This window comes from Furipterus horrens, unplaced genomic scaffold, assembly GCF_987537825.1.
Source record: "Furipterus horrens unplaced genomic scaffold, mFurHor1.1.pri manual_scaffold_17, whole genome shotgun sequence".
NCBI classification, from domain to species: Eukaryota; Metazoa; Chordata; class Mammalia; order Chiroptera; family Furipteridae; genus Furipterus; species Furipterus horrens.
This window is the reverse complement of record NW_028327187.1, coordinates 39,135,265-39,155,549: the sequence shown is the minus strand read 5'-3', so window position 1 is coordinate 39,155,549 and position 20,285 is coordinate 39,135,265. Positions and strand designations below refer to the sequence as shown.

Here is a 20,285-nt window from a genome sequence, read left to right as displayed (position 1 = left end):
AATAATGAATGGCTTTCACTGTCTTAGACTACTCTGGGAGTGAGATTTTCGGTGTTGTGAAGGCTGCGTCCTTTGATCTCTTGTGAACTGCTCTTGCTTCCTTGATTAAATCAGAAAACATTGGCTTCAGTCACTACTGAGATTAACTGATCTTGTCAAATAGTCAGATGATGTAGCCTCTGAATTGAAAACAAAAACCTAAATTGGAAAATTTTTTGAGAGCTCTCGTCATGACAGCTGTTTTATTGGTACCTATAGAAAGAACAAATTTCAAAAGCGTATACAGAAAATTGTTAGATTCGTGCGAGGAAGAAGGGAGGGGACATGTAAATCAGTTCAAAGCCTTTATTGCAGAGGTCCAAGCAGGCCGTCTGAGTCTGGAGTGACTGCAGCCCCAAGCAGAAAACAGAGCGGGGTTTTTAAGGGCTTTAATCCTGGGTAACGGAGGATTATCAGAGTCTGAGCAAGCATAGATAGCAATCTGACCACAGACTAATGCAATTGATTTTTGCAAAACTGGGAGAGGGGGTTTCTGAGAACACAGGACCCCAGGTGTGATGACAGGGAGTGGTAGTTTCGAGTACAGAGGATGACAGACGAGACTACAGGACATTGCTTGTTTTGCAAGATCTGATGTAGGTGGCAGGTCATGGGGCAGGCAGGATGGCAGTCTCTGGCCTTTACAAGAAGTATAATGACTAGCCTTATAAACAAAAATTAGGTTGAGAAGTCTTATTGAATCCGTTGTCTCAGCTTCCCTCATGGGTTTATAGATGCCAATAAAAGCATTAGGTTAATTAATAAAGATAATGGAAAGAGGCCCAGGAGAGAGTCCAGAGGCTCTTGGAATTTTTTTTACAAAAGGGTATTAAGAAATAAGGTGAATAATGCAAATATTGATAGGAGCAAAGAAACAGGAAACAGAAAGGGAAGTTTCACAGGACTCGTCCTAGCAGGATGGACATCTTTAGATGATTATTAAGAAATGGGATAAATGGACATTGCTGGGGTTAAAATCTAAAGTTGGGCAGGCCATAGAGATCCCCTTATAGTCCCTCAATATTAAAGGGCCCTGCACATGTCATATCTATTTACCACAGTTTGAAGAAATTTAAAAAGCCAAAAGGCAAAAACTGCAATGGGAAAACTGACCAGCAATTGCTTGGGGCAGCCATTAGGCCTATTTATCAAGTTAAAGATTGACAAAATGTCATCGGTGAATTCCTGACTCAGACTATAATTAGATTGATAGAACATAAAAATGTATGGTTAAGAAGAATATGAAAGTTGGATTGTTTAAGCATCTATTATGTAAAGAAGTTATGTCAACTTTACCTGAATGTTTAAATAGGAATGGGTATTATGTCTGGCTGGGGAAAATTTCCCTTCCCTGGTACTATAAAACAAAAACTTGTTGATAAAATCTTAATGGAAGCTATAGATAAGAGTTCATTCACCTGGCACACAGCAGCACTGTAGGGGAACTCATTTTAGATGCAATAGGGATCAGCAGCAAAGGCCGCTGGGAAATGTTGGACTTTCTGTTTAACTCTGTAGTGTCAGGCTTGGCTGACTACCCAGAAAACTGGAATGCTGCCCAAAGATAAACACCATGCCCCCAGGAAGGAGGTTAATGAATGTGTAGTGTGATAACCGCATGATGTTATCTGTTAACTTAGAAATGCATTGTTCTTTCTGGTGGTCTACAAGACTACCCACCCTGTTAACCCCCTATAAAAAGGGATCCTGTCCTGGGAGGGGTTTGGATTTTTCTCCAGTTGGCCACCATTGGGAATAGCTGCCTTGCCCCTGTAAGTTTCCTCTGATGAGCTCTTATGAATCTGAATAAGGCTATGTGTCAGTTTTTCAGAATTGATCCTGAATTCAGACTTTTGTGGCTTTCCCCCAAGAAGAGCCAAACACCGAACACCAAGAATTGCAGTGGAGGAATTACGGTAGCTTTATTGCAGGGCACCATGCAAGGAGAACTGGAAGCTATCACTTAAAAACCTGGATCAACATGCACAACACCTGGACATGAACTAAGCAGGGGGATTGCTGGAGGGAAGGGGGTACTGGGTGGAGGTGGGCAAAGGGAGAAAAATTGGAACAACTGTAATAGTATAAACAATAAAATATACATTAAAAAAACCCAGATCACCAATGGCTTACAATTGGGGTGTTTAAAGGCAAAAACAAAAACAAAAATTAAAAAAAACATGAGTAAGCATGAATAAGGGATTCAAGGCTGTGGGCTATGTTGATCGGTAAGTTCTTGTGCAAGCTTCAGCAATTTTCTTAACCTCATTTTAGTTCTTGTTGGCATCCTGTCCAGGGTCTTCGTGACTATGGCCAGGTGGTCTTTTCTGCTTACAGACTTCTGCAAGACATCTTGGGATTGTGAGTTAGTGACATTATCTTGAGAGCAGGAAAAAAAGCAGAGCTATACATCCCATGCTTAACAGGTTACATTCTTGTATTATCTTAAGCAAAGTATGCTTTTATGTTGTTCCTGAAATTTGCTTTATATGCAAGCCTCAAGGCCCCAGGCCATAACTACATTCCAGTGCAACTAAGACTCTTAAAAAAGCTAATTTACTAATTTCAACTAAAACCTAAAATCAGTTTCAACAGTTCACAGTTACATAGTTTTCATTAGAAATTGAGGTTTTTAGGGGTTAAGAAATCCAATATATGTAATTGAAACTACTAGGAATATTAAGTGAATCAACTAAGAATGCAAGGAAAGTAGGATATGTTTTCAGTAGATATAAAGTATAGAGATACATTTTTGAGGGAAATTATAAGTTTGTCCTAAAATAAGTTGATTATTTCTGAACAGGTAAGAAGGCTTTTTGGTGAGCTAAAAGAGGAAATGGGAGGAAGAACAAACTTCCTGTAGGCAGCAGGCTGTGCTCCATGGACCCACTCTTCAGTGAAACTATTAAAAAAAACTGATAGGGGAACTCAAGAGTTAAAAGATTTTAGCCTTAGTTGATAGGCTTAAATGATCAATGGATGTGGAAGGCTGTTATTCCTTGAACTGGAATGAGTGACTCCAAGCAATTCAATCTTTGTGCCCCAGGGGTTCTGCAATTGATGAAAAAAGTATCTGAAATTGGTTACTCAGATAAAGAAATGTTGATTAAAAGATAAATAAGTAAAATTGTTGATCAACAGACAAATAAGTACTGTAGCTAAGAATACAGGACCTCCTCTCTATGCAGCTCCCAGTTGGGGGGCTTATCTTCCCAGCATTCCTCATTCTGCTTTCAGCTACCTGTGGCTGAGGCTAAGTTCTAGGATAGTACAGGAGAGAGGTGGGGATCCCTTCTTTCACCTAGCTCCCTCTGGTGGGACAGGGACTGTACCTTAAGCATGGTGCAGCTGAAAATAATGGGGCCCTGATACCTTTGCTCTGGCTAGTAAGTTGGTTCCACACTGGCAGAGGCAAGCTGGGACCTCTCCCGTCTCCCCTTAATACTCAGGTTCTAACATGCTGACATCACTCAGAGAAAAGCAAGTCATTTACCCCACCTCCAACTCCATAGTCTTGGTCTGGAGATTCTTCCTGGGGGAAGAAGCAGTTCACAAAATAGCTCCTAATCTCTTTCAAAGGTACATTTGCAAAACAGGATGGAGGTCAAGTTTAAAGATATTCTCTAAAACAGTGGAAGTTGTGATGAAAGGTAATTGTGAGGAAATTGGTAGATTCAGTGGAGATACAGACTAAATTATAGGCCCAATAACTCCAAGAGAGAACTGGGTAAAGAGACAGGTGGGAGAAGCCTTCCAGGGCTGAGGACAAATCTTAAACGCTGATTAGAGAACTTCCTTCAAAAGATCTCTAACTTTACTCAGGAAAGTATAACCCATACACTGGGGGGTGGCACAGGGAAGGAAGCAGGTAACAAAAACTGCGTTTGAATGCCCAAATGACAGATTTAACAAAGACTTCAAAGTATCTGTTATAAATACTTTCAGAGAATTAAGGAAAACTTGATTAAAGAAAAAAAGAAAGGTAGGGTAACAGTGTTGTATCAAACAGACAACATCAACAGATTAAAATTTATATAAAGAACCAAATGGATATTTTGGAGTCGAAAAGTACAGTAAATGAAATGAAAAACTTACTAGAGGGGCTTATGTTAGTGTGGTAGGGATGCCATCACGAAATACCACCACAGGCTGGGTAGCTTAAACAACAGACACTTTCTCACAGTACTGGAGGCTAGAATTCCAAATTCCAAGATCAAGGTGTCTGCAGGTTTTGTTGCTTCTAAGGCCTTTCTTTGGCTTGCAGATGGCTGCCTTGTCACTCACTGTGTCCTCCCATCATTCTTCTGTATACATGTGCCCTTACTGTTTTTTTTTTTTTTGTGTGTGTGTGTGTCTAAGGATACCACTTAGATTGGATTATGCCCACCTTTAGTGTTTTAACTTAGTCACATCTTTTATAAAGACCCTATCCAAATACAATCATGGCTTCTGGTCAAGATGGTGGCATAGGCAGACACAGCTCGCCTCTTCACACAACTGCATAAAAATTACAACTAAAATATAGAACCATCACTCAGAACCATCAGAAATGGAGTTGAATGGAAGTCTGACAACTACAGAATTAAAGAAACTACATCCATACAGACACGTAGGTGGGGCACAGATGTGGAATGGGCTGGTGTCTCACCCACATATGGTGAATAAAAATTCAGGAGGGATGTCTCTGGAGCGAGGAGTCCCAGCCCCACACCAGGTCCCCCAGCCCAGGGTCCAGTGCCAGGGAGATAAGTCCCCAAAACTTCTGGGTGCAAAAACCAGCGGGGATTGAGTCGGTGGAAGAAAATGCTGGAGCCCAAAGCAGTTCCTTTTAAAGACCCTACACACAGACTCACCTACTCAGACTCACTCCCTCCAGCACCAGGGTAGCAGCTTGAAAGGCACCAGTGGTACACAGGGAGAAAGTGAAGTGTCTGGCATCAAGGCCAGCAGAGGCCATTGTCCCTTTTCTAAATGTGCCTCCCCCCCAGAGCCAGCAAGATGGTACCATATCTGAGAAGCCATCAACCTGGCTAACTGTTTGACCCACCCTGGAGATCCCCAGAGACTCACCCCCCCCAAGCTGCTTTTCCGTATGAATGTCTGGTCTTGGCTCATGCTTCACAACTTCCTAAAGCACCTAAGACAAGCAACAGCTTGCCTCAGTGAGTCCCAGGCCCAGCACTACCAGCAGCCAGCCTAGTTCCACAGCTTGGCTTCACCTGGGACTCTCCAAGCCCAGCACAAGTAGCAGCCATCTCAGATTGCTTTATAACTCACACAGCTTGGCCCCAGGCAAAACACAGGTGGGGGTTGACCTTGGCCTGCACCACACAGGAAACCCCAGGGCCAGCGCACCCAGTGGACAGTTACAGACCATGTTGGAGAACCAACACCCTGTCCCTGCACAGCTGATCTGCCACAGAGGAGGTTGGTGGTCAGTGTGCACAGCCAGTCCTTGCAGCCTCCCATTGATCTGCCAACAGTAACCAAGGCTCAAGTATAAGAGGAGGGTGTACTTAGCCCACACAAAGTGCATACCTCGAGTACCCGGCTTGGGTGATAGGGGAGGCTGTGCCACTGGACCCTACAGGATACCTACTGTATTAGGCCACACTACCAAGACACAGAGTCAAAGCAGCTCTACCCAATACATAGAAACAAACACAGGAAGGCTGCCAAAATGAGGAGACAAAGAAACATGGCCCAAATGAAAGAACAGAACAAACCCCCAGAAAAAGAGCTAGACAAAATGGAGATAAGCAAACTATCAGATGCAGAGTTCAAAACACTGGCTATAAGGATGGTCAAGGAACTTAGTGAGGACATCAATAGCATAAGAAAGATCCAGTCAGAAATGAAGGATACAGTAATTGAAATAAAGAACAATTCACAGTGGAACAACAGTAGAGTGGATGAAGCCTAGAATGAGATCAATGACTTGGAACATAAGGAAGCAAAAACAAACAAGCCCTGGCTGCTGTGACTCAGTGGATTGAGCATCAGCCTGCAAACCAAGTGTCACTGGTTCGATTCCCAGTCAGGGCATATGACTAGGTTGCACGCCAGATCCCCAGTTGGGGGCGCATGAGAGGCAACCACACATTGATGATTCTCTCCCTTTCTTTCTCCTTTACCCTCTCTCTAAAAACAGAAAAATAAAATAAAATAAAAATAAAATAACCTTGTTAAAAAATTAATTAATTAATATTAAACAAACAAACAACAAAAAACCCAATCAGAACAACAAGAAGAAAAATAATCCAAAACAATGAGGAAAGTATAAGCAGCCTCTGAGACAACTTCAAGAGGTCCAACATTCTCATCATAGAAGTGCCAGAAGGAGAAGAGAAAGAACTAGAAACTGAAAACATATTTGAAAAATAATGAAAGAAAACTTTTCTAATTTGGTGAAGGAAACAGACATGCAAGTCCAGGAAGCACAGAGAATCCCAAACAAGATGGATGCAAAGAGGACCATTCCAAGACACATCATAATTAAAATGCCAATGTTTAAAGATAAAGAGAGAATCTTAAAAGCGGCAAGAGAAGAGAAGTTACCTACAGGGGAGCTCCCATAAGATTGCCAGCTGATTTCTCAAAAGAAACTTCAGGCTAGATGGGATTGGCAAGAAATATTCAAAGTCATGAAAAGCAGGGGCCTACAGTCAAGACTGCTCTACCCAGCAAAGCTATCATTTAGAATCGAAGGATAGATAAAGAACTTCCCAGACAAGAAAAAAATAAGAGTTCATTAATACAAAACCATTATTATATGACATGTTAAATGGACTTATTTAAGAAAAAAAAGATCAAAACTATGAACAAAAAAATGGCAAAACATGGGAGGGGGTATGGGGGAATGGGTGAAGAGGTGAGGGGATTAAGACTTACAAATAGGTAGTTACAGAATACCCACTGTGATGTAAAGTACAGGATAGGAAATGGAGTAGCCACAGAACTTATATCTATGTCCCATGGACATGAACAATGGTGTGGGAACTGCCTGAGAGAGTGGGGAGTGCTGGGTGGAGAGGGGCAAAGGGGGAAAACTGAGAGAACTGTAATAGCATAATCAATGTTATAATTTAAAATATTCATAAAAAGATTAAAATGCAAAAGCATCATGTGTTTATCAATTGGAAGGTTAACCTAAACATTAATATTGTTAAGATGGCACTGTTACCTAAATTGATCTACAGATACAATGCAATCTCTATCAGCCCCAGCTCATTTATTTGTAGAAATTGAGGTGATTCAAAAATTCCTAAGGGCTGTGGCTGGTCTGGCTCAGTGGATTGAGTGCCAGTCTGTGAATCAAAGGGTTGCTGATTTGATTCTCAGTCAGGGCACATGCTTGGGTTGGAGGCTGGGTCCCCAGTTTGGGGCGTGCGAGAAGCAACCATACATTGATGTTTCTCTCCCCCTCTTTCTCCTCTCTCTAAAAATAAATAAATAAAATGTTTTAAAAAATTCATAAGGAATTGTCCCTGACCGGTGTGGCTCAGTTGGTTGGGCACTGTCCCACAGAGTGAAGAATCACTGTTCAATTCCTAGTTGGGGCACATGCCTGGGTTATGGGCCCAGTTCCTGGTTGGGAGTGTGTGAGAGGCAACAGATCAATGTCTCTCACACATCGATGTTTCTCTCCCTCTCTTTTCCCTTCTCTTCTCTCTTAAAAATAAATAAATAAAATTTTAAAAATTTATAAGGAATTGCAAGAGATCCAGGATGTCCAAAACACTAGGGGGACTCACACTTCCTGACTTTAAAACTTACTACAAAACACCAGTAATCAAGACCTTGTGGCATTGGCATAAGGAAAGACATAGATAAATGGAATATGATTGAGAGTCTTGAAATAAACCCATGTGTCTACGGCCAACCGATTTTTCACAAGAGTGCCAAGAACATTCAACAGTCTTTTCAAGAAATGTGGCTGGGTCACTGGGTAGCCACGAAGGAATGAAATCAAACACTTACTTTATGCCATATATAAAAATTAACTCAAAATGAATCAAAGATCTAGTTGTAAGAGGAAAAACTATAAATATTGGACCTTGGATTTGTCAATGTATTCTTAGATATACCAAAAAACACGAATAACAAAAGAATATAAAGAAATTGTACTTCATCAAAATTAAAGCTTTTTGTGCTTCAAAGAACACCAATAGGAAAGTAAAAAGACAACACACAGAATGGGAAAAATATCTGCATATCATATATCTGATAAGGGTCTGGTATCTAGAATATATAAAGAATTTTTAACTGAAAAATTAAAGAACCCATATTAAAAATGGGCAAAGGTCTTGAATAGACATTTCTCCGAAGATGATATGGCCAACAAGCACATGAAAAGATGCTCAATGCTATTAATCATTAGGGAGGTGTAAGTCCAAACAATGAGACACCACTTCACACCCACTAAGATGACCATTAAAAAAAAGAAATAAACAGGTGTTGATGAGGATGTGGAGAAATCAGAAACTTCTTACATGCTGGTGGAAATGTAAAATGGTGTTTCTGCAATGGAAAACAGTCTGCCAATTCTTCAAAAAGTTAAGGACACTATTACCGTATGATCCAGTAATTCTCTACTCCTAGGGAAGAATACTGAAAAGAATTCAGAACAGATACTCACATCTATTCTATGTACACCCATTTTCAGAGCAGCACTATTCATAATATCCAAAAGGTAGAAAACTCACAAGTATCCATCAACAGATGAATGGATAAATTGTATATACATATGAGGTCTATCTGCAAAAAGTCCAACCATTGTTAATATAATGAGAACAGTTTGCACAACATTGATGTTACCTGGCAGCCAAGGCGAGTGGACTAGGATGCACATGCATAAACAATGACAACTTCACTGTACTAGTCAGTTGTGGTGATAGATGCTGTTGAGTGAGCATGTGTAGTGTGCGGCCATCGTATTCAAAATGACTGAGCAAGCAGAGTAATGATTCTGCATCAAATTTTGCATTAAGCTTGAATGTTCCTCTGCGGAAACTATTCAGATGATTCAGAAGGCTGCAGCTATGGGCAACTGGTGATTGGCAGCTCATGCATCACATCTCACAGAGTTTTTTTGCGAAACATCAAATCACTCGTGACTCAGCCCCCCTCTAGCCCAGATTTGGTGCCCTGTGACTTCTGGCTTTTCCCAGAACTAAAATCATCTTTGAAAGGAAAGGGATTTCAGACTGTCGATGAAATTCAGGATAATACAATGTGGCAGCTGATGGAGATTGGGAAAACTGTGTGAGGTTCCAAGGTGCCTACTTCGAAGGGGACTGAGGCGTCATTGTCTTATGTACAAAGTTTCTTATATCTTCTTTAATAAATATACCTCTTTTTTAATATTACATGGCTGGGTACTTTCTGGACAGACCTCATACAATGGAATATTATTCAGACCCCTAAAGGAAGTAGATATATACTACAATGTGGATGAACCTTGACAACATTAAGTGAAAAAAAGCCAGACACAAAAGATTATATATGGTATGATTCTATTTATATAAAATATCTAGAATAGCTAAATACATAGACATAGAATGCAGGTTGGTGGTTACTAGGGGAGTCAGGAAGCAGAGAATGAGGAGCATCTGCTTAGTAGGTATGGGGTTTTCTTGTGATGAAAATGTTTCAGAACTATGTAAATGTGGTAGCTTCACAACCCAGTGAATGTACTAAATACCACTGAATTGTTCACTTAAATTGGTTAATTTTATGTTATGTGAATCTCACTTCAGTAAAGAACATGTTTTTAAAAAGATTAAAGAGAGTTACCATATATGACTTAGCATTTCCACTCCTAGGTTCCTCCTCAAGAGAAATGACAATGTCCACACAAAACATGTGTAATGAATGTTCATAGCATCATTATTCATAATAGCCAAAATGTGGAAACAACCCAAATGAGGAATGGATAAAGAAAATGTAGTATATCCATACAATGGAATATTATTTAGCCATATGAAGGAATGTACTGATACATGCTACAACATGGATGAACCTTGAAAACATGCTAATGAAAGCAGGTACTCACAAAAGACAATGTATTATGAGATTCCATTGATAAGAAATGTCCCAAAGAAGTAAATATATGAACAGAAAGGAGATTAGTGGTTGCCTGTGCAGGTGGGGAGTGAAGGGGAATGATGGAGAATGATGGAGAGTGACTGCTAATGGGGATGGGTTTCCTTTGGAGGTGTTTAATATGTCCTTGAATTAGATGATGTTTGCATAACCTTGTGAATAGACTAAAAGCCACTCAAGTGTTTTCTTTAAAATGGTGAATGATATGATATTTACATGGTATGTGAATTATGTCAATGAAGCTGTTACAAAAGAGAGTAAATGGGAGATGAGAAAGGCAAGATATTAAGTAGACATTATCCTTGGTCTGATGAGAGGGAAGGAGAGATAAATAGCTAAAGAGGAAGGCTGGGTTAACAACAACAAAAAGTAAGGGAATTTTCCCTGGCTGCTGTGGCTCAGTGGATTGAGCATCGGCCTGTGAGCCAAGTGTCGCTGGTTCGATTCCCAGTCAGGGCACATGACTAGGTTGCACGTCAGGTCCCCAGTTGGGGGCACGAGTGAGAAGCAACCACACAGTAATGTTTAAAAAAAAAAAAAAAGTAAGGGAATGATTGCCATAAAAGTCATCAAGTGGTTACCTATGTACATGTGAGGGGGAGGGGGTGTGACCTGGAAAATGATACATGAGGGGCTTCTTGAGTGTTGTTAGTTTTGTATTTTTTAATGGTACAATCAAATATTATTAGAGTTGTAAAATTCTTTGTAAATACTTCCCTTTATATTTGTTAGAATATACACTTTCTGCTCACATCTTAAATTTGATACTAAAGCAGAATTGTTTCTTTAAGCTAAATTAAGTGACATTTCTTTAAAATTTTATGTGTATGTTTCTAACTTGTCCTGACACTTTTTGCATTTTTCCTTTGTTGTACTTCAGTCCCCGTTGTAATCTGGAATGCAAAAAGAACTCCCAGGAAGGACACAGTATTCTTTAAAAATGTAAAAATAGGAATAGAGTCACCAGTTGGTGACTAAGGGTAGCTGATTTCAATTTTGCTGCTGTTTAATTGTCAAATGTCCTGTCCTTCAGTGAGACCAACATCTGGCATTCAATATCTGTGATTGTGGGTGAGGTGAAAGGGAAGGTGAATTCTAATAATGAAGCAAGGCAGGAACTGAAGGAGGCTTTGTTTGTTTAACTTGTTTTGCACTAAGATCAGTGTTTCAGTGAATAACCAAGTTGTAGTGACATGAGGAATTGCACATTGCTTGGGAGATGCATAATGACATAGGAACTACCAAAATTATTTTCATTTATCATGAATTCCAGAAAGAGAACTTTATATCAGAGTTATCACATTCCTTTTTTTTTTTTTTTTTTTTGTTTAAACACTATTTGTTCCTTAGAGATTACAGCATTCCAACTTTACTTGAAATCCCAAATGGAATCATATTGCATGACTATAATCAGAAAAAAAATGTGTAAGTAGCACCCAAGAAAGACTCTTAAGGCTGCTTTACCAAGTTTAAATACAACTTTGTATCTCTAAGCAAATTCATAACTAATCCTTTCTGCTCCCTCCCCCAATGGTCATACCTAATTTGTACTGAAACTTTAATTCAAAATTCATACTTTTATTCTAATTGGGAAAGAGGAATTTTAGTAGGTTAACATATAATGGGCCCCTGTTTATAATTTAATTTTTTATATTAAGCTAAAAAGCAAAATAGGACCTGGGTTTCATATATCTTTTGTTTTTCTCCTTACCTCAATACTATGGATTTTTTTTTTTTTGGTCTTAAAAATTATATTTAAATTATAGCTGACAGTCAATATTATATTAATTTTAGGTGTACATCATAGTGGTTAGATATTTACATATATAACGTATGAAGTGATCTCTCCAATAACTCTAGTAACCCCCAACACCATAGTTATTACATTATTGACTATATTCCCTATGCTGTACTTTACATCCCCATAACTATTTTATAACTTCCAATTTGTACCTCTTAATCCCTTCATCCTTTTTCACCCAGTCCCCTAAGCCACCCTCCCATCTGGCAACCATCAAAATGTTCTCTGTATCTATGAGTTCATTTGTTTTGATTGTTTACTGTCTGGAATCCACATATAAATGAAATCATATGGTATTTGTCTTTCTCTGAATTATTTCACTTAGCATAGTACTCTTTAGGTCCATCCATCTTGTTGGATTCTTTGTTGTGGCTGAGTAATATTCCACTGTATATTTGATCATCTGTCAATGGGTACTTAGGCTGCTTTTGTATCTTTATCTTGTTACAGACTTTGTTTAAAAGTCTATTTTGTCTGATATAAGTATTGCTACCCTAGTTGTTTAAAAATTTTTCTATTTGCCTGAAATATCTTCCTCCATCCCTTTATGGTCAGTTTGTGTGTGTCTTTTGATTTGAAGTGGTTCTCTAGGCAGCATATGTATGGATTTTATTTTCTTCTCCATTAGCTACCCTGTATTTTGATTAGAGCACTTAATCCATTAACATTTAAAGTAATTATTGATAGGTATGTATGTAGTTACCATTTTATTAATCATATTTTTATCCTTTCCTCCTTCTTCTTGAAGAAGTGCCTTTAGCAATTCTTTGATACCGGTATGGCAGTGAATTCTTTTAGGTTTTTCTCATCTAGGAGCTTTGCATTTCTTGACCTGGGTAGTAGTTATGTAGGTGTTCCTATGTAATTACTTGTTTTACTGCAAAACCATGCTGTATGCACTTTTATGTATGTGCATCTTCCCATCTCAGTGAGTGGTACCACCTTCCACCTGGTTGCTCAGGTCAAAAATCTTGAGGTCACCCCGACCTTTCTCTTTATCTTACACCCCATATCTAACTCACCGGGAAACTTCCTTATTAGTTTTACCTTGACCCCTTTTCACCACCATCTGGCTTGAGCCACTATCATCTCTCACCTGGAAAAAGGCAGTGAGTGGCCTTCTAAGTAATCCGTCCCCTTCGTCCTTTGACCTTCCTGGCCTGTTTTATTTTCTACCTAGCAACCAGTTTCCTTCTTTTTTCCCTCCTTTGACTTGAAGATATTTCTTAATGAGATATAATCACATACAATGAAATACAAATTAGTGTACATTCCTATGAGTTTGCACAAATGCAGACACCTATGCAACAGATACCCCAATTAAGATATAAAACATTTCCTCTATCCCCCAAAACTTCCAGAAGGATTCTTTTGAAAGCCAGCATCAGATCATGTCATTCCTCTGCTCAAAACCTCCCAGCAGCTCTCCATCACACTGAGAATAAGGCTGTTAACAGGCTACCCCCTACCTCTGTTACTTCTGTTACCTAATCTTAGAGCCCTTTTGTCTTCCTTGAGTCCACTCCAATTATATTTCTTCCTCACTCTTCCTAGGACATGTCCAGTACTTTCCTGCCTCAGAGCCTTGGATATGGGTGTTTTCTGAAAGGCTCTTCTGTCAGATACCTGCTTTGTTTAGGTCTCTGCTCAAATGCCACCTTATCATAAGAGGCCCTCCCTCCCTACCTTGTATAAAATAGCATTCCCCATATGATTGCACTCTTAACCCCATACATTGCTTCATTACTCTTCATAGTATTTATTTCAGTCTGATACTATGTATATGTATGTATAAATCTGTTACTGTCTCTCATGTAAGTTCTGAGAGGAGGGACTTGAGTGCTTTTATTATGGTTCTATCTCCAGTGCTTAAATCAATCAGTACCTGACCACAAGGTGGGTGCTCAAAACTATTGATGAAAAGGATATACACAGCCTCCAGTCTTGTGTACTAGCCTAACCAATCTCTGTCTCACGTCTGGTTCCTTCAATCCATTTTCCATACCCCAGAATTATCTTTATAAAATTCAAATCTGGTCATTTCACTTTCTTTCTTAAAATCCTTTGAAGGCATCCTTTTGCCCTTCAGATAAAGTCCAAAGTCCTGAATATGACTTACAAGGTGTCTGTTCTTTGGCCTGACTACTTGGCCAACTTGTCTTTATCCTCCAGCCATCCCGGACTGCTCTGAGTTCTGAGCTGAAACCAGCCTCTCACTTCAGGTTCTTGGTATATATTGGGTTGGCCAAAAAGTCCATTTACTTTATTATGTAAAATAAAAGACACATGTTTCACTTTCACTGATAACTTTATGGATTTGGATATTTTGAGTATGTCGGCTATCTCCCATTATTGGCTTCTAGTGGGTAAAGGCCAGGGTGCTGCTCAACATCTTCCAATACATAAGACAGCCCCATAGCAAAGAATTATTTGGCCAAAATGTCAATACTACCCAGAAACTTAGGAAACCACTTTTGAAAGTTCGATCAGTTGCAGCACCTTCTCCATACACTGCACAAATTTGTTTCTTTTTTTCGTTTACGCTGCATTTTTACCTTTCTTGAAATAAAGAATATGCTGAAAATGTTCATATTTTCTTCCATATTCAATATTAAAATGCCTGCACAAAAAATCACCAATTTTGATTTTTTTAAATGTATATTGTTATGACAACTGTCACAATACAATCTAACAAAATTGTTTCAAATGAAGTTAAAGACAACTAAGCACTACTAAAGCCACCTTACAGAAACAACTAAACTAACTATGTGGCCAACCCAATACTTAGCCCCCTACCTGGGATATTCTCTCCCCCACCAGAGTCATATCCTAAGGGAGATGCCTCTGATTTCAGACTAGGTTAGCTCCTTCAGAGTCCAGCTGCAATCTCGTCTCTGTAGGCATGGCTTTTTTCCCTCCAACATAAAATTTAAAAAAAATTAACAACAACTATTTCGTTTCCACCTATGAAGAAGTTGCACCATTTGATTAAAGGTGATAAAAAAAGGCCTGACTTACAACAAGAAAAAGCTAAGAGTTCTTATTTAAAAAGTATACATTCTTGAGAAGCATCCTGCATTGTTAGCCTCTATACTGGTCTAAAATTGTAATCCTCTAGATCACTGTTAAAAAATGTAATCATAAACTTGTAAACATGAAAAAAACCTTGAGTACACCATTGATTTATGCACTTTTGTGGAGTTACGATCCCTTTAATCATCTCCTGGCCCTGGCTGGTTTAGCTCAGTGGATTGAGCGTCGGCCTGCGAGCTAAGTGTCGCTGGTTCGATCTTCCAGTCAGGGTACATCAGAGAAGGAAAACTCTGACTCCAAAAAACCTCCGCTGCCTTGCGGCATACCTCTTCAGGGGAAAGGCTAAGGGAGTAAACCCCGACAGAAAATCCGGAGCCGGAGTCCCTAAGGCGGTTTGACGTTGTAGTCAACACCGGCAACTCCTGCGGCGCACCTGAAGCCAAGCTGTATTGACTCCGTCTTTCCCTTGGGCCCTTCAGCTGCGAAGAGAGGGGGGGTCTGCTGCATGGGCAACAGCAGACCCTCCATATCACCCTGCCCAGGCTCTGTAGCTTCAGCTCCACTGGAGAGGACACTCCAGCGTCATCGCAAGATGTCGATTCAACACGGGAGGAGACAGATACCGTGTCACTCCCGAGTCGGACTGCACAGCCATTCTCGGCGGTGCAGATAGACTCTTAAGAAGCTACACCATCGTCTCTCGAGACGGACGGCTGCCAACGAATCATCTCCTGAATGCTGTGGATCCTAAGAATAGTGCTCATTTGCATATAGATTGTATATTCTCTTAAGATTCACAGACAGGTATTAAAAAACATGTGGGTTAGTAAGTAGGCTCTTCTCTCAGCTCTGTAAGACTAACTTCTTGATGTATGCTTTTAATCCCATTCCATCTCAGTTCGAGCTACCATCTAGAATTAGTCATCAAGCAGCATTCTTTCCCTTTCATCTTGTTTTCTCCTAGACCCTTTCTCTCAACGTACATAATATATAACAATTCAATGTATATATTTTTATTTTCCCCCAGAAATATAATTTCACTATTTAAACATAGTGTAAAAATCTCAAAAAAACTCAAGACAGAAAAGTCCAAAGAGAAAAGTAAGCAATTCCCTAGACTCACACCATCAAAAATAAGCAATGTTCCCATTTGATGACTATTACTTTAGACAATTTTCTATTCACTGTGTATCTTTTTATTTTATTTTATTTTTAATGTTTTTTATTGATTACATTGTTACAACAGTTCCATTTTTCTCCCCCTTGCTCCCCTCCACCCAGCACCCCCCTCCCTCACTGTGTATCTTTTTAAATAGAGCTTTATTCTATTTCTGAATAATTTTTTAGTATAAGTTCTCAGGAATATTTTTTTAAATGAGCGATTTTAATGATTAATTTGCTACTCATTGCCATATTTATTTCCTTGAGACGTTTTAAGAACACTCTTCCTTTGCCAGCCATGGCAGTATATGCTCCTGGTTCCTGTTCGACTCTGTCTCTTTGTGTCTTCCCTTAAATTCTGTTTCCGGTGTGATGCTTTCTTAAGCCCTTACCCAGTAGGCCTCTCAAGTATCTAGCATATCACCATTATACTTTTTACATTGTTATAGAATGTTTCACATTAATACACTGAGAAGAGTACAGCATCTCTCCTATAGTTTTCCTTTTAAAAATGAATAACCTGAATTTAATCATAAGGAAACATCAGACAAACCAAATCTGGAATGTAGCTATAAAATAACTGGCCAACACTCTTCAGATGTGTCATGGACATGAATGACAAGCATGGAGAGTTCTTCCAGAATAAGAGAGACTAAGGAGAGATTACAACTAAGTGCATGTGACCCTGGATGGCATTGTGGCCCAGAAAGAGGATATTAGTAAAGCAATTGAAGAAATTTGAATAAGGCCTGTGAATTAGTTAATAGTGTTGTACCACTGTTAACATTGTGATTTTACTAATAGTAGCAGTTATGGGTAAAAGAAATCTATTTATTACAAATTTATAATTTTAATGCAATCCCAAAATTCCAGCATGTTTTTGTAGAGGCTGACATGATGGATCTAATTTTTTAAAAAAATTTATTGATTTTAGAAAGGAAAGGAGGGAGGGAGAGGAAAAGGGAGGTAGGGGGAAAGAGAAAGAAACATCAATTTGTTGTTCTTATTGATGTATTCATTGGTTGATTCCTTGTATGTGCCCTGACAGGAATCAAACCTGCAACCTTGTAGCTAACTGAACCACCAGGGCCTAAAATTTTTATGGAAATACAAATAAACAAGAATAAACAAAATAAGTTTTAAGCCCTGGCTGCTGTGGCTCAGTGGATTGAGCGTCGGCCTGCGAGCCAAATGTCGCTGGTTCGATTCCCAGTCAGGGCACATTACTAGGTTGTACGTCAGGTCCCCAGTTGGGGGCGCAAGCGAGAGGCAACCACATAGTGATGTTTCTCTCCCTCTCTTTCTCCTCTAAAAAAAATAAACAAACAAATTAAAACAAAAACAAACAAAAAAACAAAATAAGGTTTACATTGTATCAAGTGAGTTTGTAATTCTCAACTCCGCCAAAGCTGAAATTAGGTTTATCCAGAGATCAAGCCAGTGCACTCTTCCTTGTACTCATCACACCTGTCACTCTTTGGTGTCTAGATCCATGAGTACAGGACTGTGTCCATTTTGTTTGCTTATATCCCCTATGCCAAGCACAGTGCCAGACACAGAATAGCTGCTCAAATATCTTTAAATGGACACATGATGTGAATTAAAAAAAAAAATCCTAACCCACAGTTTATTCTTGCATCTCTTTCCTAGGATCAGTCCAAATTCTAGTCAGATCAATTAAAATGTATTAATCATTTGGCTTAACTGGCCTCCCTACCTCTTGTCATCCATCTCCCTGCAACCTATCTGGTAGCCTGCAACCACAACATTTTTAAGAAGTCTGATTGTGTTCCCTTCCCCCAAACTCTGCTATCTCCCCATTACCTACAGAGTATAGTCAAGCTTCTCAGCTAGGATTCAAGGCTTTAGCCCCACTCTCCCTTTTGAAACTTTTCTGGTTTATTAAGGGCCTATTATATGCCAAGCACTGGACTAGTTCACAAATTAGTTGGGAATACAGGCACACAGATTAATAGTGCACCATCAACTATATTACAGGGTCTGTGAGGCCAGACTTTCAGAGAATGCATTATAAATACAGTGGTACCTCAGTACTCGTCGTTAATTTGTTCTAGAACTCGTGACAAGTGCCAAAACCGACGAGTACCAAGTGATGAAGCATTTTCTCTTGCAGGGCAGCAGCGTGACTCATACAAGTTCCAGCAAAAATGACAAGTTCCAAGCAAGCGCCCAGTGCTGAAACATTTTTTTCCTCATCAAAATGCGACAAGTACAGGGTTTGACGAGTTCTGAACCAGACGAGTACTCAGGTATGACTATATTAGGTTTTTGCTCTCTGTATGTTCGAAAGTTCAGTCTAGGACTGCAATGTCCACTGTGGTGGTTACCAGCCACATTTCAAGTATTCAACAGCACACAAGCCAGCAGCTATCATAATGGACAGCACACCATAGATCATTTCAATCATCTATGGAAGGGGGTTGGTTACTGTAGGTACTTCAAAGAGAGCAAAGACCATTTTCCATACATGCATTCTGTGGTGCTAGCCACCTGTCCCAAACAAACACATCTTGGCTAGGGTGTACACCACTGGCTCCCAATAGAGATAATGCATAAAATAAACCATTAAGTGATGGAGAAATATGATATAACAAATAAGCTCAGTTCTTCCTTTCATAATACCTTTGGTCAGAAATTTCAAGCAAATTCTAGCTCTTTCCTCGACCTTCTCTCATCCGTATAATTTATGCCAAAGAGCTCTGAAAAGTTACACACAGGCAGCATTTATACGAGGTAAAAATACAGATTACACCTACCTTGATGCTTTCACAAGCCATCTATCCAGGAACCTACTTCACCACCTGCCTTTTCCTCAGTCATTTTCCCTAGAAAGGAAGGACACAAATTAAGATTTCCAAAATATTTATTTTGAGATTGGAGAATAATGGGAAAACTAAGTAATGGGAACTGGACCCTCATCGGGGTCTTCTGGAAAATCATAAGTACCATCCTCTTCTGCAGCCTGATGCTTTTCCAGTTTAGCAATCAATTCTTTCGCTGGATTGAACACGCCATTGGTCTGCTGGTCACAGACATAGCAGCGCGAGGTGGTGCGGAAATGCTGCAGTGCACAGCTCTCGCAGAAATAATGCTTGCACTTGGTGACAACTGGATTTTGGAAGGTCTGGCGACAGATGAAACACTTGAATGGTATTTCCTCATCATCGCTTCCCACTTCATAGTTTTCGTCTTCATAGACACCATAGCGACCCTCATCAAGCTCACGTTCGATCTGCCACCCATGTTTGTAATCTGATCGGTCATGGAGGAATTTGCAGCTGTCTCCGAAGCCGCAAAAGCCAGTCTCCTTGTAGTCTTTACAAATGTCGGGCTGGTAATCCCAGCGCACGGTGGCACGTAGATGCTCGGGAGCTCGGATGGGGCCTTTCCGCACCATTCCGGAGGAAGCATTGCCCATGGAAGTATCCTTGGGCTTCATGTATTTCTGATAGTTATTGATTCCCCGATAGATCTTGTCATCTTCCTTGCCCCTCAGCTCCTCCTGGATCTTCTGGCTGCGCTCAAAGATGGCCTGTGCGTCACGCTCCTTTTCTGTGTCTAGCTCGTAGACAGCAGTCGCCCCCATATCCTCTGGCCCCACGGGTTTCGCCGAGCGCGTGGACTTGTAGAACACACGGAGGGCCTCAGACTCGTTCCCGTTCCCCTCCTCCTCTTCCTCGCTACTCAAGTTGCAGTAATGCACCTTCTGTTTACCACTGCCACGAGTCTTCTGTATCATGGGATTGTGCGTCGCCCGCTTCTTCTCTCGGCGAACCACAGTGCTTCCTTCGTCACCGCTGCTGTTGCTGCTGTCTCCGGGCTCTTGGTCGCAGACTGGGCGCTTCCTGCGGCCTGCAGGCCCCTTTCGCCCAGGTTTTTTGAATAGGAAGGTGCAAACCTGGTCTGTCGCCTTTGCTGGAGAGAGTTGCTCTGCCATTTTCCAATCCTGAGCTCCGAAACGGCTGCGGCGTTCTGGGTCGCGTGGGGCTGCTTCACGTTATCTCACGCCCTACGCTCCGCCGAGAAGAGGGAGCAAAATGAGCTCCGGAAGAACTGCGGAGCACTGAGATGATACAGTGCACCACCCTAGAGCCCTGCCGGCCACCGTCGTTACGTCCAGTGGTGT

At 40.3% G+C, this 20,285-nt stretch overlaps 1 protein-coding gene across 2 annotated transcripts; it reads right to left on the bottom strand.

The window, feature by feature from the left end:
* Positions 1 to 1,936: 1,936 nt before the first annotated feature.
* On the bottom strand, positions 1,937 to 20,273 carry RNF113A (ring finger protein 113A). 2 transcript variants are annotated; one of them, XM_090264610.1, is made up of 3 exons: positions 19,106 to 20,273; positions 18,916 to 18,984; positions 1,937 to 2,418 (listed from the first exon to the last, which is right to left on the bottom strand). In XM_090264610.1, exons 1-2 carry the CDS (start codon positions 20,094 to 20,096, stop codon positions 18,926 to 18,928), a joined length of 1,050 nt encoding a protein of 349 aa, XP_090120736.1. In that variant the 5' UTR covers positions 20,097 to 20,273; the 3' UTR covers positions 1,937 to 2,418; positions 18,916 to 18,925. The 2 variants fall into 2 exon arrangements, with proteins under 2 accessions (XP_090120736.1, XP_090120735.1); XM_090264609.1 differs by having other exon boundaries at positions 1,937 to 2,391.
* Between the last annotated feature and the right edge of the window lie 12 nt (positions 20,274 to 20,285).